Source organism: Esox lucius, chromosome 20 (assembly GCF_011004845.1).
Source record: "Esox lucius isolate fEsoLuc1 chromosome 20, fEsoLuc1.pri, whole genome shotgun sequence".
Classification (NCBI taxonomy): Eukaryota; Metazoa; Chordata; class Actinopteri; order Esociformes; family Esocidae; genus Esox; species Esox lucius.
In genome coordinates, this window is record NC_047588.1 from 45,366,222 (window position 1) to 45,391,432 (window position 25,211).

Sequence of the window (25,211 nt, forward strand, 5' to 3'; positions counted from 1 at the left end):
TTCTGAAGGATTACAAGTAACAGAAGTCCTTTTTTAAGCTCTATACTAACCAATTGTTTAATTCTCTTAAAACTATGAAGAAATGATCTTGAGTAAATCTGAATGTCGTTCATTTCAGTCCTTTATAGATCTTCAGATTATTATACAACATTTATGATTGTTTTCTTACAAATATTTTTGAAAATATATCAGCTAGCTCTACTGAGTTGATTGCAGAAAAGTACAATAAAAAAATATGTTTTAGATATAGCTGATCAGTACTTGATTAGCAACTCATAAATGTAAAGTTATTCAAGAGCACATAAAAATAAATCAATGAAAAGCTATTAAAATAGCAGGGCAATCAGCTTAGCCTCATAAAGGCGCCATGGCAAACAGAAATAGAAGATATATATGTAGCTTTTCATTGTTAGCTAGCCAGAAGAGGTGGAAGAACAGGGCCAAAGATGAAGTCTATAATGGTGTAGCTGGCGATTATAACAGTAAGTGTTGGATTCAGTTTAACAGCCAATCAGTGTAGCTAGTAAGCTGATGTTAACTTTTTTATAGTTACATGACTCAAAAACAAGAATGTTATTATTACTACACACTGAATAAACCTAAATCTGTTTGAAACATCTGCCCTATACTATACAGTACATTGTGTATGTGAGCGTGTGTGCATGTCTAGGTAAAATAGCATCTGGTGTTGCTTTTTGCTAGAGATGTGAACTTGAGTCACATAATTTTGTGACTTGATACTTGACTTGGTAAAAAGAGAAAACACTTGCAACTTGACTTTGACTTGAGCATCTATGACTTGTGACTTAACTTGGAATTGAGCTGTATGACTTGAGAGACTTGTTTAGATTTTCTCAGCTCTTCCTCTTCTCCTTTCTCATCTCTGTCTGCTCACGTTGCCCGATGCTCACTAACGTTCAATGTCCTGCACACACATCCATTGGGTGGGGTTGGGTGGACAACACAACAATACTTGAATACTTACCTTTTTTCCATGTCAGTCAAACTAGGCCTAGTGTTCAGCTGTCAACATTATGTGGTCAATTCGGATGCGATTAAGAACTCGCTATCATGGTATCTGTTTGGGTTAAGAAAATAACTATATTTGGATTTGAGGATTACACCGTGGTGAGGTGGAAAATAACAGCAGTACGCAAAACATACAAAACAAAAATTACTGACGGGATAGACAGAAAGTTTAACTTTGTGAGCCACTTGAAATTCCACAAAGACAGGTAAGAATGACATTACGGCTGTGCTGTGTCTAGCGAGTTAGCGAACGTGACTTAATGTCAGAAGGAGATATTGTTAAAATAACATTAGTGAAATGGGGAGAAGGGAAACTAAATTCTGTTCAAGGAATTTCCTGGTTAGTTTTGCAACAGCCTGATTCTTATACAGTACGTTTCTCAATTCTCAATGAGATTCCCTTTGCCTCTCCTCATTTCTTTAGCTAAGTATTTCTGGTAACATCCTCAAATTTACTAGCATGCAATGGCTCTGCCTAGCATTTTTTTTCAAAGTAGTCAGCAGTTCTATGTTAAAACATGCATATATACTGTATAATTGAAGACAACCTACTTAATAATATTAGGTTCCTCTAAGCTCATTCAAGAATTCAACAACAAAAAAAGATTTGATCATCTCTGTCATAAAACAGTTTTCTTAACTGTTAACTAGAAGAAAATTAGGGACTTCATCTGAGCTGTGGAACCTGGGACTTACTTGAGACTTGCCCATTATTACTTAATATTATTGCCCATTATTATTATTACTTAATTGAGGTTCAGACGTGAATCTTACAAAAATGTGACTCGGTCCCATGTCTGCTTTTAGGGTTATTTATATTGCACAATTCATACATCGAAGCAATTCATTGTGCTTTACAAATAAAAATTACAAAAAATAAAATATACAATAGCAAAAACAAATACTCAAATGAAAACATCTAAACAAATGAAAACATCATAATAATACAAAAATACAATAAGTAAACATATAGAGATTAAAAATGGGATAAAAACATAGGAAGCTATAAGGCTAAACAGTGTGGTTCAGTTTAAGTGCTCAGTCATAGGCACGTGAAAAGAAAAGTGTTTTTAACCTGGATTTAAAAATGTATACGTTTAGGGCAAGTCTAAGATCTTCTGGTAGTTTATTCCAGTTGTGTACAGCATAAGTGCTAAACGCAGCTACTCCATGTTTAGTTTGGTCTCGCTAGTTGACCTGTGTTCATGGATCTAAGAGCCCTGCTCTGTTTATATTCTGCAAACATATCAGAAATGTATTCGGGTCCTAAACCTTTCAGAGATTTATAAACTAAAAGCACCACTTTGAAATCTATTCTGTAACTGACTGGAAGCCAATGCAAAGATTTAAGAACTAGAGTGCTCTGTTCTTTTGGTCCTGTTTAACATTCTAGCAGCAGCATTCTGAATGAGCTGCAGTTGTTTTACAGTCTTTTTTGGGAGCCCAGTTAAGAAGCCATTACAGTAGTCAACCCTACTAGAGATTAAAGCATGGATGAGCTTATCTTGGTCTTTTGGGGACACCAAGATTTTGATTCTGGCTATATTTTTTAGATGATAGAATGCAGAGACCTAATAGAACCAGAACTGTTATTTTATCAGAATCAGTATTGAGCCGTATATCATTTAAAACTTTAATCAGGGCAGAAATGTGTCTAAGAGACCGCTTAAGGTCACAAAATTACTGAGTTGATTGAAGACAACCTTCTCAATGATCTTGGCTATAAATGGGAGATTTGATACAGGTCTATAGTTGTTCATTATAGATACATCCAGTGTTCTAATTTTCAATAGGGGCATAATGGCAGCTGTTTTTAGAGACGTTGGGAAAATGCCTGATTGCAGAGAGCTATTAACTATTTGCTGTAGGTCCATTGTTATAGAGTTAAAATTGTTTTAAAAATATCTGATGGCGGTGTGTCGAGACAGCAAGTGGAAGCTTTAAGATGTCGAACTGTTTCTTCTAGGGATTTTTGATCAATTGTATTAAAATGCGACATAATGACCAAGTTATGTCTTGGTGGTCGTGGTGACGGTACAGAGTCCTTGTTAGACTGTGTAGTTCTGATAGTCTGTCTAATACTTATAATATTTTCACAAAAGAAACATGCAAATTCATTGCATTTCACAGTGGACATGATTTCTGATGCTATCTGCTTTATTGGGTTTGTAAGCTTGTCGACCATGTCAAATAGAGTGCAGGTATTGTTGATATTCTTGTTGATCATTCCTGATAAATGTTGCTGTTTGGCCCTGCGTAACTCATTGTTGAAGCTACCAAGGCTTTGTTTATAGATGTCATAGCGAATTTAAAGTTTAGTTTTCCTCCACTTACGTTCTGCTTTCCTACATTCTCTTTCCAGAGTGTTTACCATCATGGTGGTTCTCCATGGGGTTTTCTGTTTGCTCATAGTTTTCTTTACCTTTACCAGTGAAACATGATCCATGACATTCAATATTTTGGCATTAAAACTGACTCAGCACTTATTGTTGGAGAGATAGCTATGGCTTCCATAAACTGAGCATCGGTACTCTCATTAATGTACCTTTTCTTAACAGAAACAGAGTTTACTGGAACATTCGGGATAAGTTATTCAAAAAGAAAAATGATCAGACAGGATGAAGTCTTTAACCATGACAGAGGAAATATCTAGACCTTTAGAGACCAGATCTAGAATGTGGTCTTGAGTGTGTGTACGCTCTTTCACATGTTAAGTGAGATCAAGTAGTGTCAAGTAGTGCAAAAGGTTGTTTGACATTATTGTCTGTACTATTATCTATGTGGATGTTAAAATCTCCTTTAATAATAAACAATTTATAATCAACTGGTATAACAGAGTGTAGTCCAGCAAAATCATCAATAAAATTTGCTGAATATCGTGGAGGTCTGTAAATGGTTAAAAACTAAATGTTGAGGGTACCCTTCAATGTAAAACAGAGGTATTCAAAATAAATACAATTACCTAGTGTATTTTCTTTACACTGGAATGTATCTTTGAATAGGGCAGCCACTCCTCCTCCTTTCCTACCATTTCGACACACATTCAAATAACCACATTTTTCAGGTGCTGTCTTGTTAAGAATAGTAGCACTACAATCTTCTGTTAGTCACGTTTCAGTGAGAAACATACAATCTAGGTTGTAAGATTTTATAATGTCATTTACCAAGAATGATTTGTTGGCGAGGATCTGATATTAAGTAAAGCCAGCTTATTAGATATAATAGGGGTTCCTGGACTAGTAGGTTGACGTGTTGCAGTTAACAGATTAGACAAGTTTACCTTCTATTGCGAATCAACACAGGAATAGAGATACTGGGTCCTAGCTTGTACTCAAAACATTCGACATTGCTATTTTCACAATAGCAGGGATCTGAAGCACATCAGAGTATATTCTGTGCTCTGTGGAAATGAAGGACATGGTTGTTGACAATGTGGCAGTTGTCTAAGCAATCGTTTTACATGGGGGGGAGGAGTGGGACATAGGGAAAGATGAGCTCTGCTCTCTTTGGTTAGAACTAGCTTCCTGATTGGTGAGTGTGTTGGAGGGGGGAGGGTGAGTGTGGTAGAGGGGGAGAGGGGGAGTGTGGTAGAGGGAGGGTGGGAGTTGTTGTGTCTCTGTTTGGGACAAGGACAACTTCTGGAAGCATTGGGTGATTTTAGTTAGAGGGTCAGGAGAGGGGGGGTGGATACTCTGTCTATGAGTACTGGCCTTCATGCTTATCTTGTTTGGAAATGGCATTCCAAGAGAGTGATGTATGTTGGCACAAAGCAGCCGGCATTCCATGATGTTTGGATGAACCCTATCATGTCTAAAGCGGTCTTTACAGTTCCAAAAAATATTGAAATTGTAAATAAACCTTATCCCGTGGTTGAGGCATGCCGATGTCAGCCACGTATTGAGCCCAAGGAGTCTGCTAAAAGATTCACTTCCTTTCCCCAAGGTTGGAATGGGGCCTGAGATGAAAACATGTTGTTCTCCAGTAGCATAGAAAAATCCTTTTACAGGATCTCAGAGCCAGTTTTCCTTTGTAGAATGTCAAAAGACCCAGCGTGGATAATAATCTGTATGTTGCTTGAAAGTGTAAAGAGAATAACTGGCAACATTTCTGTTATCTCTCTGACCAATGTGTCAACCATTGTTAGGTTTTCAGTCTTTGCCATTCTGATATGCTTGGTTATGCTGTCCCCAATCAAGGTAGTATCTGGCTTATCAGATGAGGAGTTAGCAAAGTTTCTTCTTTCCCTCAGTGGTTTTAGGGCTATTTCTTGGATTTGGATGCTAGTGTTGTGGTTAGCTTCCCTAGGTTCATTTACACACATTTCTAGTCAGTGGATCGTACCTGTTTTGCAGTGAGTTCAGGTGGTTGGATTGAGGGTTGATGCTCTCTTATTTGATTTCTTGCTGAATTTGCCTCTGCGGCGCACAACATCAGACCAAGTCTCTGCTGGAGTTGATGCCTTCGGTCTAACCCTGGTGCTGTGCCAGTAAGATTTGTCATTGGGGAAGGCTGGTTTGAAAGCCTCTGTGGTTAATCCAGTGGCATTAGCACATGTCCAGGGGAGAGTGTCAGCCAGATCTGTGACAGAGTGGTCTAGATTTGAAGTAATCCCTTGCATACCAATCTGTGTCTGTCCGTTAGCATTTGGTAGCTCAACCCCTAAAGTAGCTGCTACAGAGTCAATGAATTGTTCACTCTCATGTATTTCATGCTGTGTTATAGTCTCATTCAGACTTTCGCTCTAAAATTGCTGTGATCTGTTTACCAGTTTTGATTGCGTTCTATCAAGTATAGGCTCATCTTTAGAGCTCTCTAGCCTTAGGTTAGCCTGTTGTGCTATATTAGCCTTAGCATTTGTTGGTTCACCTACCGGACAGGACCCACAGTCCAACCAGAGATGCGCTCTGGTGACTAAATCTTCCAAGCAGTGGATCTGTTCCTCCAACAGCTGTCTTAGCACATCCATAATAAAAAAATCACTCAAAAATACAAAATAACTATGCTGAGGTCCTCTTTAAAAAATTACATCACATTTTTTTAAAAGTGACTAAAACAAATTTTAAAGAAGATTAAAAGAAAATTAAAAAGTAAGAAAAGAAAGGCTGGCTAAAGGCAGATAGAAGGAGAGTTGCTTTGTGCGACTAACAGGCATGAAAGCAGGAAGCATGGAGGGTATTGATGTTGATTGGATTGTCCCCACCAATTCAAATCAAACCTATGCCCTTGCATACATTTGTTGAATACTCAATACGTATTCAATCAAAGATATCCCTGAAATCTTCATAGACAGATCAGGTTGAAAAGTGAAGCTGACCTCGTGCCTCCAGTCCATCACCACAGGGTTCTGTTGGTCCAGCCTTCCCCTGACGTATTGAGTCAGGCACTAAGCTACAAAGCTGCCATCTGTGGGTCTGCCACCTAGATGGACAATAGATACAGACAAACACTCAGGTAAACAGACAGAAAAGGAAATGGACATTCAGTACATATTTGGAAAGTCATTCATATAGATGTATAAATAAATATATTAGAAAACAGAAAGCCAGCTGTTTTCAGGATTGAGCTGGGGCCTAGAAAATGTTACCTGTAGCTTACTGGGACAGTAATGTGGTTACCTGTAGCTTACTGGGACAGTGACGTGGTTACCTGTAGCTTATTGGGACAGTGACATGGTTATCTGTAGCTAGCTGGGACAGTGATGTGGTTACCTGTAGTTAGCCGGGACAGTAATATGGCTACCTGTAGTTAGCTGGGACAGTAATGTGGTTACAAGTAGCTAGCTGGGAAAGTAATGTTGTTACCTGTAGTTAGCTGGGACAGTGATGTGGTTATCTATAGTTAGCTGGGACAGTGATGTGGTTACATGTAGCTCGCTGGGACAGTGATGTGGTTACATGTAGCTCGCTGGGACAGTGATGTGGTTACCTGTAGCTCGCTGGGACAGTGATGTGGCTACCTGTAGCTAACTGGGAAAGGGATTTGGTTACCTGCAGATGTTTAAATATGTACCTGTAGCTTGGGCATTGGGGCAGGGCTTCACAGTCTCTCTCCTCATACAGTGTGTCTGGACATTCCTGGCCTCCATTAGCTGATCTATGGATGATGGTCCTGTAGCGAGACTGTGTGGGAATCGTGGAGTTGGCTGAAAGGGAGATCCCACCAGTTACATACCATTGCAGTTAAATACACTACAAGCAAACAGTTCCGTTTTAAGGGTTAACAAAAGTGGTTTTACACCCTTGTCTCAGAGACACAAAGAGATGGCCAGTTTTAGTTTTGCGGTAGTTTTGTTTTAGTTACGCCATAGCATCATTTGTGCACTGCTACTCAACATCACCATCATTTGTGCAGTGCTATGGCTACTCAACATCACCATCGTTTGTGCAGTGCTATGGCTACTCAACATCACCATCGTTTGTGCAGTGCTATGGCTACTCAACATCACCATCGTTTGTGCAGTGCTATGGCTACTCAACATCACCATCGTTGTGCAGTGCTATGGGTAAAGCTCTACAATTCTTGACCCTTTGCGTCTCCAGGACCAAGACTGAAAAGCTAAATTATTTGAGTTAATGTGATTCACTCTTTTGTGATTCACATCTCCATTCACTGTCTGTAGTCTGATGTGCAAACATCCAGACTGACAGATGGATTTAATGTCTTTCCAGCTGTAAGGTCCATTAAACAACACTAATTACTATTCATAACTGTTCATAATAGGACAATTAACAGAGTGACATCATCCTCACCAGACTCAATGGGGTAAAACATATTGACACTTTCTCCAAAAGAATTAAATACTTTTGATTTCATAACTGCTTTCAAAGATTTCAGTCAGATTCATTTAACGTACAGTTTACTTTAATAACTTATTATGGACAAATGTAAAAAGAATCAGCTTCATTTATGGAAAATGCAATAATCACAAACCATTTGATTATGAAACTGCAAATTGTAATTTCCTTACTTAAATAAGCCCAAATGTAATTAATAACTATTTTCCCTACTGTTGAAATCCCCTGCTGGAGAGGAACATCAGACTGTTAGGAGGTTAGGGTGCCTTCAGACTCCACTACTCTGCAGCCCTACCTGGCAGACAGCTACCAGGACAGGTGGTCCATTCACTGAAGGGCGTCACTTTGCAGTCTCTCCTGCAGGGTAGCAGGCAGGGCCGGACACCATCTGGTCTGGCAGAGTCTAAACACCTAGATCAGGGTACAAGACAGGGGAGTGAAAGGGAGAAAGAATAGACATGGGTGAGACGGGGAGAGTGGGAAGAGGAAACATTTGAAACAGGGGAGACAGAGGGGAGAGAGAGGAGAGAGCAAAAGGAAGGGGCGTGGGCAGGGAAGAAAAAGGAAAACAGAATAGAGGGAGGAAGAGAGGTCCTAAATATATTTCCCCAGAACAATGGAATCTAGTAGAACAGATGTACAATGACCCACACACACACATACAGACACACACCCAGAGACACACACAAAGACAGACACAGACACACAAACACTAAGACATACACACATAGTAGACAGTTAAGGTTAACCCTAACCCCATAGGAGACAGTTAGGGTTAGCCCTAACCCATAGGAGACAGTTAGGGTTAGCCCTAACCCATAGGAGACAGTTAGGGTTAGCCCTAACCCATAGGAGACAGTTAGGGTTAGCCCTAACCCCTAGGAGACAGTTAGGGTTAGCCCTAACCCCTAGGAGACAGTTAGGGTTAGCCCTAACCCATAGGAGACAGTTAGGGTTAGCCCTAACCCATAGGAGACAGTTAGGGTTAGCCCTAACCCATAGGAGACAGTTAGGGTTAGCCCTAACCCATAGGAGACAGTTAGAGTTAGCCATAACCCCATAGAGGGAGGTAAACACATTTATTGGGATCATGAATATTACACTATTTATTGGTTCAGCGGTTTCACAGGTGTGTAGTTAAAAAGTGATTATATTTCCATCACCATAGAGACTATGTCCTTGTAGAGGACAAAACAAAAAGAACAGAAGCCTGTATCAATCGAAATAAGAGAACAGAAGCCTGTATCAACCAGAATTCTGAGAACAGATGCCTGTATCACCCAGAATACAGAGAACAGAAACCATGTATTAAACAGAATACAGAGAACAGAAGCCTGTGTCAACCAGAATATAGAGTGCAGAGGCCTGTATCAACCAGAACACAGAGAACAGAGTTTTGTATCACCCAGAATATGGAGAACCAAAGCCTTAATTAATCAGAATATAGAGAACAGAAGCCTGAATCAATCAGAATATAGAGCACAGAAACCTGTATCACCCAGAATACAGAGAACAGGAACCTGTATCAATCAGAAGAACAGAGAACAGAGGCCTAACGCACATCCACAATCATACCTTAGACTTAGTTCAGTCACAAGAAATAGATATTGTAGATCTAATCATTTTCCCCATTATCCTGGAATATCCAATCACTGTCTTATTACATTTATCGAACCTGCCATTCCTCTCAAAAATCTTAGAAAAATTTACTGAATGCCTTCCTGAAGACAAATAAAATGTATGAAATGCTCCAGTCCAGTTTCAGACCCCATAATAGTACTGAGACTGCACTCGTGAAGGTAACGAATGACCTTCTAATGGCCTCAGACAAAGGTTCCGCATCCGTCCTGTTGCTTCTTGATCTCAGTGCTGCTTTTGACATTATTAATCCCTCCCTTCTCTTAGAGAGACTGGAAACCCATATTGGGCTACGTGGACATGTTCTAGACTGGTTTAAATCTTATTCATCTGAAAGATGTCAGTTCGTATGTGTGGATGGCATGTCCTCTGACAAATCAAAGGTATGTTATGGTGTTCTTCAAGGCTCGGATTTGGGCCCATTATTATTTTCACAATATTTTCTCTGGGTGATGTCATCCGGAATCACAATGTCAATTTTCACTGTTATGCTGATGACACACAGTTCTACATTTCAAAGAAACATGGAGATGCCCCAAAATGTGCTACTTTGGAAGCATGCGTTTCAGATATTAGGATATAAGTGGATGACAGTGAACTTCTTGCTTTTAAACTCAAGAAAAACAGAAATGCTTGTTTTTAGGACCCTGTTGGCAGATCTTACATTGAACCTCGACGGTTGTATTGTTGTATCCTAAAAGACTGTGAGAAACCTCAGCATTACCCTCAACCCTGACCTTTCCCTTGATGAACATATGAAATATATCTCAAGAGCTGCTTTTTTCCATCTTCGGAACGTTACAAAAATCCGAATTTTCTATCAAAAACGGATGCAGAAAAACGAATCCATGATTTTCTATCAAAAACGGATGCAGATAAACAAATCCATGATTTTGTTAATTCTAGATAAGATTACTGCAATGCTCTTCTCTCCGGTTACCCTGATAAATCAATAAACTTTACACTAGCTGCCTGTCAGGGTTACGGCTAATTTTAAGGTTTTATTGTTAACCTATAAAGCAATACATGGACTTGCTCCCACATACCTCGCTGAAATGATCCAGCCACGTAACCTAAGTATGTATGTACCGAACACGCCAAAGTTGATTAAAGTTTATAACCCAGTGGGGTGAAACAGTAAGAAGAGTGTACCCTTTTTGTGATTAAGTAACCAACTTTAACATGGTGGCAGCGGAAGAGGACTCGGTCTAAGTACATGCAAGTTTTCTCCGATCAGACGAGAGTTAACTGATGCTAGTTTGAGCCGCTAGTGTACGATTGCCGCGTGATTCCATGGAGGGACTTAAGCCGTCACCAACGCTGTGTTTGGACTCCAGCTTCCTTTCTAAAACATGGAAGAATTGGATAAATGAGTTTGCTCTTTATGTGGATCTGGCAATGGCGGAAGCTGACGATAAACAGAAGGTAAAACTGTTCAGCTATCTGGTCGGCGAAAGTGGCAGGGAACTTTTGGATACCCTGATGGGCGACACAGCTAAGGATGCATGGAAGATAGAGGACATAATCATAAAGTTTGATGATAACTGCAACCCCAGCGTGAACAAGATTGTCGAACGCTATCATTTCTTCACGAGAAATCAGGGCGCCAGTGAAAATATAGACAGTTATGTCACTGAACTGAGACTGCTGGCCAAAACATGCAACTTTGGGACTTTGAGGGACTCGCTCATTCGTGATAGGATTGTGTGTGGTGGTAACAACACGATCATGAGGGAAAGACTGCTGCAGGAGAAAAACTTGACAAGAAAAGCTCTCCAAGGAGAACGTTAAAACCATCACCGGTCGATGGTTGAAGAGGTGCATGCTGTTCAAGGAGCACAGTACTAGTGGAAAGGTAACAACATAGTGGAGTGTAAATTCTGCGGAAGATCACATGAAAAAATAAACAGAAATGTCCGGCATTCGGAAAGAAATACGCAAAATGTGGCAGAGAGAATCACTTTGCAGCCAAATGTAAAGCTAAACCAGACCAAAGGAGGAAGAAAAATGTGAGTACAATAGCAACAGAATATGTGAGTGATGAATATGAAGATATAACATGTATCACTGTGACAGACACTAAGATAGTGTATGCAGTGGAGACAGACTCAGGCAAAGATGCAGATCCAGAGAGAGTACAGGATGTGAAAGACAACGACACTCAGCTTCTCTATGCTGCCATGCTACTAGGCAAAGACATGGTCAAATTCCAAATAGACTGTGTTGCTAGTTGCAACGTCATCCCCATTAACCTGCTGAATCCAGACACCAAGCTGGAACACACTAAAAGTATACTAGTTATGTACAATAAAAGCAAGCTGAGGCCAATGGGGAAATGTAACACTAAAATGAGAATTCCAAGAAATCACAAGCAATATCGCTTAGAGTTCCAAGTGGTAGATACAGATGGTTCAGTGCCTCTGCTGGGCAGGAAAGCCAGTGAGGCAATGAAACTGATTAAAGTACACCATGAGAATATCATGACAATAGACAGTATAGTCACAGAAGGAAAACCTGCAACAGGGCAGTGGACAATGTAACAAATCAAGACAAGTTATGAGATGGCTGTCTTGGAGGAAAATACAAAATGGAGGTGGACAGCACAGTGAAGCCGGGGCAGCTGCCAAAGAGACGGGTTCCAGTGGCCCTGATGAAACCTCTGAAGGCAGAGCTCAGAGACCTGCAACACAGAGGGATAATCACTCCTGTAGAATGCAGCACAGACTGGATCAGTGCTATGGTTGTAGTACAGAAACAGAATGGCAAGCCAAGAGTCTGTATTGACCCCAAACCCTTGAACAAAGCACTAAAGCATAGTCACTTCCCACTTCCAACCATCGAGGACATCTTACCAGACTTGTCAAAAGCTAAAGTGTTCACAGTTTGTGATGTCAAGAGTGGATTCTGGCATGTACAGCTGGAGGAGGAGTCCAGCTATTTGACGACATCTGCCACTCCATTCGGATGGTACAGATGGCTGAGGATGCCGATGGGGATAAGTCCGGCCCCTGAAATATTCCTCAACCTGAGGCATTCCTCAACCTGAAAGAGACAATAGCGAATGCTCCAGTATTGAAATATTATAACCCTGATGAGGAGCTGACAGTACAGAGTGACGCTTCAGACACAGGTTTGGGTGCAGCACTGATGCAACTGGGGATGCCAGTCGCTTTCGCAAGCAGGGCACTGATACAAACTGAGGGGCGCTATACCATAGTACGAAAACCCCTACTGAGTGCACCCAAAAGGCTGCAGGGCATGATGCTGCACATACAAAAATATGACTTGGACGTTGTTTATGTGCCTGAAAGAGACATGTTACTGGCCGAAACTCTCAGCAGAGCTTCCTGAGAGTACACCTGTGGAAGCTGATCTAGAGACAGTCAACATGTTGCAACACTTACCGATCTCCTCAGACAGACTACATGACATAAGGTCTGCCACAGAACAAGACAATACATTGCAGCTTCTCATTAAAACAATGAGCCAGAGATGGCCCAAGGACAAGTAACAGGTACCGAGTGAAATCAGGCCTTACTTCTCAATACAAGGAGAACTAAGCCACCAAGATGGAGTAGTCTTCAGGGGTGAGCGTGCCGTCATTCCTGACACACTGAGATCAGACATCACTAGCCGATTACACTCATCACATCTGGGTGTTGAAGGATGCTTATGTAGAGCTAGAGAGTGTGTCTACTGGCTGGGCATGAACGACCAGATCAAGAAGTATATAGCCAAGTGTGATATCTGCAGATCAATGAACAATAAACCACAAAAAGAAACACTGATGTCACATGATGTTCCGAGCAGGCCATGGACAAAGGTGGGCACAGATCTGTTTGTGTTTGACAACAAGGACTCTCTCATCACGGTGGATTATTTTTCAAACTTTTGGGAAATAGACTACCTGGCAGATACCAAATCTACCACAGTGATAAACTGAAAGTTAATTTTGTCCGCCAAGGCATTCCGGATTCAGTGAACTTAGACAATGGCCCGCAATACGCGTCCCAGGACTTCAAAAAATTCAGCAAACACTGGGGATTTCAGCATGTGACCTCATCACCCGGCTACCCACAGAGCAATGGCAAAGCCGAATCAGATGTCAAGACGGCAAAAATACTTATTTTCAAAGCTAAAGCGGCTGGACAGGATCCTTATCTTGCACTTCTGGACCACCGCAACACACCGTCACAGGGCCTGGATAGTAGTCCAGCACAGCGACTACTCAGTCGCCGTGCCAAAACACTGCTGCCAATGAAAGCAACCTTGCTAATGCCAGAAGTTGTTCAGGTCAGCCAGAATCTGAAGAACAGGCAGCAATGTCAGAGTACATACTACAACAGATCAGCTAGAGACTTGGACATACTTGCCCGGGTAAATGTGTGAGGATACAACCACTCCCACCCCACACTCTCTGGAGATTAGGCAGGGTGCTGAAACCAGTTGATGGGAGGTCCTATGAGGTTCAGTTGCACTCTGGAAGTGTCATTAGGAGAAATCGCAGACACCTCAGGCGTGCACCTGGTGTGACCTTCAGTGACCCTCTTGATATCGAGATCAGCGTCCCCAGGCTGTGGGATATGACCGTGCAGAGACTATTCCTGTCCCTCACAGTGTCGCAGCAGAACATGCACCCAGAGACACTGGTAACAGAGACACTGGTGACAGAGACACCCCTGTCACGACCAGAGCTGGTCGCACAGTGGTGCAGCCACAGCGATATAAGGACTGTGTGGTATCGTGCAGATAAATAAATTGATATGCTAATGTGTACATGCACCTGGCATTTGAAAAGTAAACAAGCACAAAAGTTATGGTTTACATATGTTGATATTGATTTTATCATTTGCACATTTCAAGTTCGTAGTGAATGGTTGAGTGCTATCAAACTGTGAAATAGGTGATGTATACAGTGTTTTCAGTTTTATTAGTTTCTAAATTCTGCAGTTGCTGAGAGTAGATTTGGATTGATGAACATATTGTGGCAAGCCCGGGGGTGTGGGCTTCCACGTCACCAGCACAATAACACAAGCCGGCACTAGGAGTACAGTTGAACACAGTTGGAAAGTTTATTAAGGGCAATTCACAGCGTAAGAGGGGATTTTGCCACTACTTCACCATCCACTGCTTCATGGTCCACCCTCCGTTCTCATCGTCTTCTATCCACAGGAAGTCCACCAACAGGTCCTCATCCAAAGCAGTTCGGTACACAGGGGGTTAGTCAGCCAGTCCAGGTCACACCAAGTAGTCACACAGTTCTATATTCTCGTCACTTCTCCCCACACGCTGTCCCACCTTCTTCTATCCTCTCTCTCCTTCTAAAACCAGCTGCTTCCCTTTTACCCTCCAATGCCTAATTACCCAATTAATCCCAGCCTGTCCGGGTTGGAAGAGGAAGTCCGTATAAGGCTCAGGGGTGGAGCCAACGATACCTTCCTTCAATTACCACTCCCCTCACCTCTCCTTGTAATCCGCCACAATATGGAATTGTTGATGATTAAGCAATAAGCATTGTTAGGCTTAGACTTTTGTTTGTTGGCTAAAGTCAACTTTTGAGATAACAGCTCTAACTCTCAAAAGAGAAAGGATGTAACAATAGGAACTATAGTTAGGAACCAATGTTTAGTTCCGTGGGCCTCACGGACATGTAGGGTTAAGTGACACCGCCTGTGTAACCAGACCGTGCAGTATGTACCGCACACGCCAACGTTGATTAAAGTTTATAACCCAGTGGGGTGGACACTTGGTCTTACAAACTCGATCTCATCTCAAAGAAACTTCCAGTTGTCCACTATAGACATCGCAGTCCAATTTACACAACACAGTACTGTAAGCCCATTGGCTGATTACTGTACCGATAAACAGATGCTCTTTTGTAATCTAAACATAACAAGCACACATTCATACACGTTGGCACTGGTCTATGATTAAGTGCAGTCTGGCCCAGGGATGTGAAGTTGAATGGAAAGGCTTGATACTGTCACACTTGCGGTCTTGCCAAGTGGGCTCACATCGCCACTGGGATGCCTTCTCTCCAAAGCCATTTGGAGCGGAGTCACTGGCTGGTTGTTGTCTCTCCACCCATTGGATGAACCCTGCGGGCAATTCTCAGCCCTCATTTTAAAGTGGTTGCGGTTGATTGGTGTCCCTTGGTTGATGCTTGGCAATGTGGGTGGATTGCTATGGGTGGATTACTGTTGCGCCCTGCCCGGGGCCTCCCCTGGATAGGGCCACAGTGTCACTGTTCCCCCCCCCATGCTGCTATATTATTGTATTAGAGAAGTAGTGTCAGTTCTCCTTCTACACTGTAAATCCATGTAAACCTAAGGAATGTACTCTTTAATGTTCCCTGTCTTCTGCTCCATTTAAACCTAGGAGGACATGAGGTCTTGGCCTGGAGTACCAGGCTTGAAACACTCACTGCTGCCCATGTCCAAAATCCTGCAGGTTGTGTTGCGGTTCAAGACGATACCTGATGATTCCAGCTGCCATCTCTGCTGAACAACCCCCATCCCCGTCTACAGTCCCTGACAAAAGTCTTGTCGCTTGTGTACAAATTGACCTGAAGTGCAGCTGAAATATATTTCTAATCAAGTCTTTACAAGAAAAGGCTCATTTTAATCCCAACATGTTTCAGTGCAAAACAAAACTGTCTCAATGGGCTTGGTAAAGCCCATTGAGTCAATTTTTGCAAAGACATAAGTGTTGTCGCCTTGTCATATGAGCTTCACCTGTGACTAATAATGGATCAATTAGGTCTCAGGTGTGTATAAAAACAACCCCAGTACACTAGACCTTCACATCAACTGCAACTAGACCTCTGCAAACATGCCTAAGAGTCACCCTGAGACCAAAGTTTTGATTATCAAGAGGCTGAAGATCAGATCCACTGCTGATGTGGCAGACACCTTCAATGTGTCTCAGCGTCAAGTACAGAGGATAAAAAAAAACATTTGAAGACACTGGAGACGTTTTTGACAAGCCCAGGTCAGGCAGACCCCGCAAGACAACTGCTCGAGAGGACCGTTTGTTGGCTTGAAAATCCAAGGCCAGCCCCTTTTCCACTGCAGCAGAGCTCCACGAGACCTGGTCACCTGAAGTCCCTGTGTCAACCAGAACAGTTTGTCGGATTCTGTCTTGAAATGGCCTCCATGGTCGAATCAGTGCCCAGAAGCCAGCACTAAACAAAAGACAGAATCCAGGATTGGCCAGCCCAGTCACCAGACATGAACATCATTGAGCATATGTAGGGTAGGATGAAAGAGGAAGCATGGAAGACGAAACCAAAGAATATTGATGAACTCTGGGAGGCATGCAAGACTGCTTTCTTTGCTATTCCTGATGACTTCATCAATAAATTGTATGAATCCTTGCCATACCGCAGTCCTTCAAGCTCATGGAAGTCATACAAGATATTACATTTGGATCTCACAGCACCACTACTTAATTTGCTGATATATTTTTGTATTTGCAGTAAATTTGTTCAATTTCTGTATAGGCGACAAAACTTTTGTCTTGCCAAAATCTGACCTTTGTCTTGATTAAATGATAAATATTTTTTCAGTGAAACTAATTTATTTCAGTGCATTAAACATCATTTGGGAGGGTTTTAGCTTTTCATATGAGCTATTTCTAACACCAATTGATTAATTAAAAGTCAGGTTAATAGCAGATGTTTCTACAAAATAGATAAGCAACAAGACTTTTGTCAGGGACTGTATGTCCATTTGGTCATGCTTCTGACCTGGATTAGGTTTTATAGCCTCTGGACACAGCCCACATGCCTTTATTACAACTTCTACTCTTAAAATTTTGACCCAGCACAGCCAGAAGAGAACTGGTCACCCTTCCGAGCCTGGTTCCTGTCTAGGTTTCTTCCTAAATGTAGGCCCCTTTTAGGGAGTTTTTCTTAGCCACTGTGCTTCAACACTGTTGAACAACATTGTTGCTTGCTCCTTGAGGTTTCAGGCTGGGTGATTTGTAAAAGCCCTTTGTAACATCTGCTGATAAATGTGATTGAATTTGATTGATATAAGAGATTCTGGCATACATTTCTCCTCAACAATTGCTGCCTTACCATTAAAGGTGGTAATGGGAGCACAGTAGACACCAGACGGGAGACAGGGACCATAGGCCCACTGGCATTGTATTAACAGCAACTCAAACCTCCAGAGCCAGGGGACGCAAGCCGAGCCTGGACCGTGACACCACAAGGTCAGATTGAACATTGATATAGCACATTCTAGATTTTTCCATCACACTTGAGATGTATTTTTGTATATTAAAATGTCATTTAAGGTTGTTGCTGTAATTTAAAATGTGTTCTTTGTCAATAAAATGAGGTGCATACATAATTATATAATTATAATGTCCAGTGTGTCAACATTCCATTCAAACAGTACCAGCAATCCATAACTGTCTGAAAGCAGGTGATTTTGGGGCTTAAACAAGTTATTATTTTTGCCAGTGCATAGCTCTTAGCTTCAGGCTACCTTAGCTCCAGGCAATGAATGGACTTTGACAAAATGATCATATGTTCAAACAATCATCTGTTAACTATAGGCAAAGGATTCATACTGCTGTTCTAAAGCCTTGGGCTAAACTTGACCTGACATATCGGAAGCATTGCACAGTAAATGTACACATTCATGCTGTTTAATAATGTTATCTAAACTCCTGGAACATCTTCAACAATTGCTTGGTCCATTGAAACATTAGGATTGGTTTTGTCAACAAAGATTAAGCGTACTCCTGGACATAAAAATAAATAAATAAATAAATAAATAAATAAATAAAAATCGACCAAGCATACTCTTGGACTAAAAAAATAAAATCAACCTGTAACTCAATGGTGATTCTTTAGCCCCAGGACTGAGCCTAATCTGTGTCTGTGAAAGGTGCCATACCCCCACAACATTGAGAATCTACAACTATAACATCCTTGCAAGTCATAGTTTTTTTTAAATAACGGTCTAGTAATGCAGACCACTAATTTCTACCTATCTTTCTAACCATTGTAGACATTTGAAAGAACAACAAGGAGGGATTATTCAAACAAATTTACCAAAACATACCACCTTGTTCTCCCTATGGATTAATGCTCAGAGTAGAAAAACATGATTTTGTTTGACTGACTCAACATTCTACAAAGATCCAGAGAGTGACTGAGTTAGAAGGGAGAGTATCGGTCCTCTGTGTAACGCTTGTAGTTGTGGTGTGGTGTTGGCAAGGGAACCAGGCAGTTATCTTGTTCATGGGTTTTAATGAAAACAAACAACAAACCCAACACGAACGGAAAACTATACTGAATGAAAGGACTGAATTAAAATAAAGTGCGTGACAACACGACTTAACAACTAACATTCAAACAGTAGCTCAAACAACACTCACCAGCATACAAACAGAGGCAACAGCAACAATGATCCACAGTGTGGGTAGCAGAGGGGAAACATTTAAACACATACAACGATACAAATTGGGACCTGGTGTGAAAGATTGGAGACATGTGACAGTCCGGGATGTGTTCGTGTGATATGGGAACTTGAGAATATATGGCACGGTGGTGCTGCTGCTCACCATGACACTCTGGCAGAAAAGGGAGGATGACAAACTTCTGGATTCTATGGTCGATAGTGTTACCACATCCAGAATTGGGGAGGATGATATTACCTGCCCATGGCCTGGTAAACCTACCTCCAGTGGTGCACCAACCTCCAATTCCAGTGGACCCCTGGAGGATTCCTGGCCCAGGTTGGGAACAAAACCCAAGCACCATGTCTGCTTAACTCCAGCTCTGCCCTTGGGTTACAAGTTTTCCGGGAGGTGAGAAACCATCATGGTCTCAGAGGTGCTACAACTGGATAGCAGATTCCAGGTCCTGGAAGACCTGGACGTGCTCATTACCCCCAGCAAGATGTAGAATTCGCAAAAATGCTCCCTGTTCTTTGCTAGGCCTGGCAGTGGTTGCTGCTACACCTCGACAATATGCCAGGAGGCAGATAACAAGGGAGAGACCCTAGCACTCAAGTCAACCCACAAATCCAGGGTTCAAAATGTAGCTGTTAGGCAAGCTAAGACTTTCTGTTATCTGGGTACCCAGATCCTGGATCTAAATACACGGCTTCCGAGTCTACTGAACAAGCATTCCACCACCGCAGCTGTTGTGGTTCACGTTGGATCTAATGATATAAAGCTGCAGTTGTTGGAGACATTCAAATAAGATTTTATATCCAGACCTTTTCCATCTCCGCGTTTTAACTATTTTAATTTCACCCGGATTAGGCAGTTACATAGCTGGCTCAAAGGATACTGTTGCACATTTAGGAATCCGTTTGTGGATCATAAAATTTTTTTCCTTGATTGGCAAAATGTATTCTTATGGGACAAGCTACACCCAAACAGGTATGGCTCCAGCATTCTTTCCTCCAATCTGTCTCTCACTCTGTCTTTGTGTAGAATCTATGATGCTTGCTGCTTTGGAATATTGGAGGCTAATCCTCAGGACTTATGGCTCCCACATAAGGATCACTGTTTACAAAAGGTCACATTTCATATTACTAGTCATGGCAGAAAGACTGGGCCAGCCTCCCATTAGATGTAACCTCAGGCCTAGGGGTGTAAGTTAAGCATAAGCTTACTACAGTTCCCATACAATTTCCTGACCTATGAATCTGTTAGCAAAACTCCTGTTTTGAACACCCCCTTGATTTTAGATATCGCAAGGGGCTTGGTTTCTTTCACCTAAATATTATGATCTTATCGCCTAAAATAGATTTTGTAAAAATGCTGATAGATCAGAATAACAGTGATATCCTCATTTGTTCGGAAACCTGGATACTGGAAAAAACAATGGACTTGTTGGTTATAATGTCTTCAGATTAGATACAATGAGCAAGGGAGGAGGGGTTGTGATTTATCTTTCTGTTTCCTTGTTGAAATCCTGCTCAGTTTCAAAATAATTTGTGATTTTTAGCTTGAAGCCTTAAATTAGGGAACGACTGTAATATTAGATCAGCTAACAGATCTTTTATCATCTTTTATGTCATCTGAAGTGGTCATATTAGGCGATTTGAAAATCGATTGGATAATGTGTGACTCAGATCATATGAAGGAGTTGTGTGTTGGTTTAAACCTGACCCAACTCATCACAAAGCCAACATGGCCTAATCTAAAGGAGTTTTCTAAATCCATTGACTGTTTTACCAAATGTACCAGATAACTACAGTGGGGAGAACAAGTATTTGATACACTGCCGATTTGGCAGGTTTTCCCACTTACAAAGCATGTAGAGGTCTGTAATTTTTATCATAGGTACAATTCAAATGTGAGAGACGGAATCTAAAACCAAAATCCAGAAAATCTGACCTGAAGAGAGCTGGGACCACAGTCTCAAAGAAAACCATTAGTAACACACCACGCCGTCATGGATTAAAATCCTTCAGCGCAGGCAAGGTCCCCCTGCTCAAGTCAGCGCATGTCCAGGCCCATCTGAAGTTTGCCAGTGACCATCTGGAATTTTTAAGTTTAAAATTTTAGGAGGAGATGAGGTCCTGGTCCACACCTGCGGAGTACCTGGTTTGGGGGGCTAAAATCAAATAGACTCTGGATTTAGCCCAGAGAAATGTATTTATTATTCTAATTGGACTCTTAATATCTCACCCGGCACAACCAGAAGAGGACTGGTCACCCCTCTGAGCCTGGGTCCTCTCTAGGTTTCTTCCTAAAATTCGGCCTTCTTAGGGAGTTTTTCCTAGCCAAGAAATTCAACACTACTGTTGTTTGCTCCTTGACAACTGCTGTTGTAAAAAGGGCTTTATAAATACATTTGATTGATTGATTGGATGATCCAGAGGAGGAATGGGAGAAGGTCATGTGGTCTGATGAGACAAAAATAGAGCTTTTTGGTCTAAACTCCCCTCGCCGTGTTTGGAGGAGGATGAAGGATGAGTACAACCCCAAGAACACCATCCCAACCGTGAAGCATGGAGGTGGAAACATCATTCTTTGGGGATGCTTTTCTGAAAAGGGGACAGGACGACTGCACCTTATTGAGGGGAGGATGGGTGGGGCCATGTATCGCTTGATCTTGGCCAACAACCTCCTTCCCTCTCAGTAAGAGCATTAAAGATGGGTCGTGGCTGGGTCTTCCAGCATGACAACTACCCGAAACACACAGCCAGGGCAACGAAGGAGTGGCTCCTTAAGAAGCATCTCAAAGTCCTGGAGTGGCCGAACTAGTCTCCAGACCTGAAGCCAATAGAAAATCTTTGGAGGGAGCTGAAAGTCTGTACTGCTCAGCGACAGTCCCGAAACCTGAAGGATCTGGAGAAGGTCTGTATGGAGGAGTGAGCCAAAATTCCTGCTGCAGTGTGTGCAAATCTGGTCAAAAACTACAGGAAACGTATGATCTCTGTAATTGCAAACAAAGGTTTCTGTACCAAATATTAAGTTCTGTTTTCTGATGTATCAAATACAAATACATGCAATAAAATGCAAATTAATTACTTAAAAATCATACAATGCGATTTTCTGGATTTTTGTTTTACATTCCGTCACTCACAGTTGAAGAGTACCTATGATAAAAATGACAGACTTCTACATGCTTTGTAAGTGGGAAAACATGCAAAATCGGCAGTGTATCAAATACTTGTTCTCCCCACTGTATCTGTTAAAACATGTTCAGTTTCATGTTATTTTTCAGACTTTTTGGTAACATGACATCTGTTAAAATATGTTAAGTATCATGGAATCTGTTAGAAACTGCATTAAATGCAGACCATTAAAGGTGTGTTGTAGAAAACCTGTGTGCTCTATGTTAGGTGGTCCCCAGGGATGTTGTGTTAAATCAGCCTCCAGCAGTATGGATCTGTGTCTGGACTGGTTCAACATATCAGCAAATAGAACCCATCTACCTTGCCTATCACAGGAAACACATCATCCTTGCTTATCACAGAGAAACCATCCACCAAGCCTATCACAGAGAACCCATCCACCTTGTCTATCACAGAGAACCCATCTACCTGGGTGCGTTCTGCAGGCTGACAGTCCTACACTCTAAATGACAGCTTTCAATAAAATGTCCTCTACAGGCACAGGATAAATATTGTAATGAAATAGACCCTTCTATGAAGCACTTTACGGCCTAGTCAATAATACATCAGACAGAGCAGGACAAACTAGTTCAATTATTTATTCATCTGGCTTCCTGATGTGTGACAATATATCCCACTATGCCATTAAAAAGAGAATGTTCCCTTTCCAAAATCCATTACTCTATTTAAGTGAAAGGGAGAGATAACTACAGCAGACAAAAGGTGGCACATAGCCCAGTGGTTAGAGAATTGGGTCAGCATCCAAAAGGTCACTAGACTTAATCCTAGAGCCAACAAAGTAAAAAAAAAATCTGGTTTTGTGCCATTGAGCTAGACTAACCTTTCATGCTGATCACATTTGCACTGGCTATGTTAGGTAAAAAATAAAATATTTCTGGTAAATCTTATTGAGAACCAATTCTCATTTTCAACGATGACCTAGCCAAAAGCACTCAAAATCTATATGAAACAGGAAATTTGCTTTCAAACTTCAACATTTTCTCTCAGCCTCAAAGGGGTTCCATAATATTTGGTAGCCCATCAAAACATTTGAAAACCTCTAGACTACAGCTTGGCATTAACAGATCTCTCCAGGGTGAGAAAGACCTATGGTTTTATAAAGTAGATTGTGTTTCTTGGATTTATGATCGCATTCACAGTTCACTTTAATATAGGTAGAAGCTGTCAATAACATGCATTTTATGAAGCCCTTTTCCACAGCATTTGTCACAAAGTGCTTATACAGATACCTAGACTACAACTTCAAAGAGAAAGAAACAAAAATAAATGGATCCACAGGGGCTAGTGAAATCTCCCTAGAGGGGTCTGAACCTAGAAAGAAATTACCCAAAGGGGCTTGACTCTGAGGGGGGGCCAGTCCTCTTTTGGTTGTGCCGGATGAAGATTGTAAGAGTACATTACTTTTGAAGGCCTCATTGTTTATCACTATATTTTATTTATATTTACCTTTAGAATCTATAACCTGTAATGGGCAGTGCCTTTTGCTGATAACTACCTTTTGCTGATAACTACCTTTTGCTGATAACCTGTCCAACGTTCATCTTGATGCAGGTCACTTTACGGTTCTGGACTCCCACAGCACAGGTGACAGTTCCGTTCTCCAGGAAGGTTCTATTTAGACTCATACTGGAGTTCTCTATGCAGGGTCCCCATGAGGTGGCCTCCCAGTGGAAAACAACACAGGGGTGGTTGTTACACTCTCTCCACTCTTTCAGAGCAGAAGACGCTGGACAATCTTTACCACCTGGGGAGCACAGGTACATAATGACCAACACAGGTTAATAGCAATCAACACATACAATGATCAAAACAGGTAGATAATGATAAACAAAGAACACAGGTAGATAGTGACCAACACAGATGAGGAATACAGACAATGACCAAAACAATTATAAAAAGTTGAAAAGGAAAGTTTTGAGTGAGGAACAGAAGCGTTCAATTTGCAGGGGTCTCTTAATTTTAACCCTTCTGTTCCTCACACAAAACCTTCCTTATCAACTTTTTTGGAAAGGAAAGAAAAAGGTGTGGTGGTCTACATTTTACACCAAATGTTAGCTAGCTATTGTGGAGTTAGTAAACATGAATCCTGAATTCTACCGCCAGCTGCAGCAATGGTATTGTTAAGAAAATGGCAGGCAGACTGATTTTCAATAATTACCACACTAACACTAACTGACCAGATAATGACCAGATAAATAATTTCTCAGATCGCCTAAGATGTTTGCCCTGTTTAGTTATAATTAATTGTCTTGAGTTTTCGCTCTAAAACATAGATCAATAACAGGCACCATACGGGCCCACCTTTTGCAAGGGTGAGCCTGCAAAGTAATATTATTACATTCCCCAGGATGAACCAGCATCGTAACAGTATTACCTTCTCCAGGGAGACCCAGTAAAGTAACCTTTTTACTATCTCCAGGGAGAGCCAGCAAAGTAACATTATAACCTTCTCCAGGGAAACCCAGCAAAGTAACATTATTACTTTCTCCAGGGAGAACCAGCCAAGTAACATTATTACTATATTACTATACATTATTATTATTATGTTCCTGTCCTTGTCCACCTGGTCATACTTCTGACCTAGTCTAAAATCAAATATACTCTGGATTTAGCCAAGAGAAATTTATTTATTATTCCAATTGGACTCTTAATATCTCACCCGGCACAGCCAGAAGAGGACTGGTCACCCCTCTGAGCCTGGGTCCTCTCTAGGTTTCTTCCTAAAATTCGACCTTCTTAGGGAGTTTTTCCTAGCCACTGAAATTCAACACTACTGTTGTTTGCTCCTTGGGGTTTAAGGCCGGGTGTCTCTGTAAAGCACTTTGTGACAACTGCTGTTGTAAAAAGCGCTTTATAAATACATTTTGATTGATTGATTTGATTACCTTCTCCAGGGAGAGCCAGCCAAGTAACATTATTACCTTATCCAGGGAGAGCCAGCCAAGTAACATTATTACTTGCTTCAGGGGAGACCCAGCAAAGTAAAAGTTTTACTATCTCCAGGGAGAGCCAGCAAAGTAACATTATTACCTTCTCCAGGGGGACCCAGCAAAGTAACATTATTACCCTCTCCAGGGAGAGCCAGAAAAGTAGAGGGAGACCCAGCAAAGTAACATTATTATCTTCTCCAGGGAGA

General features: G+C 41.4%; 1 protein-coding gene across 4 annotated transcripts in view; it reads right to left on the bottom strand.

Moving 5' to 3' along the window:
* Nucleotides 1-25,211, bottom strand: part of thsd7ba (thrombospondin, type I, domain containing 7Ba) — a 292,455-nt gene that overhangs the window by 134,426 nt on the left and 132,818 nt on the right. For all 4 annotated transcript variants that reach the window (XM_034289054.1, XM_029115860.2, XM_029115859.2 and 1 more), the window contains exons 9-12: nucleotides 23,588-23,819; nucleotides 8,119-8,234; nucleotides 7,039-7,171; nucleotides 6,344-6,447 (exon numbers count right to left, since the gene is read on the bottom strand). In XM_034289054.1, coding sequence (XP_034144945.1) covers nucleotides 6,344-6,447; nucleotides 7,039-7,171; nucleotides 8,119-8,234; nucleotides 23,588-23,819 — 585 coding nt within the window. The remainder of the gene's footprint in view (nucleotides 1-6,343; nucleotides 6,448-7,038; nucleotides 7,172-8,118; nucleotides 8,235-23,587; nucleotides 23,820-25,211) is intronic.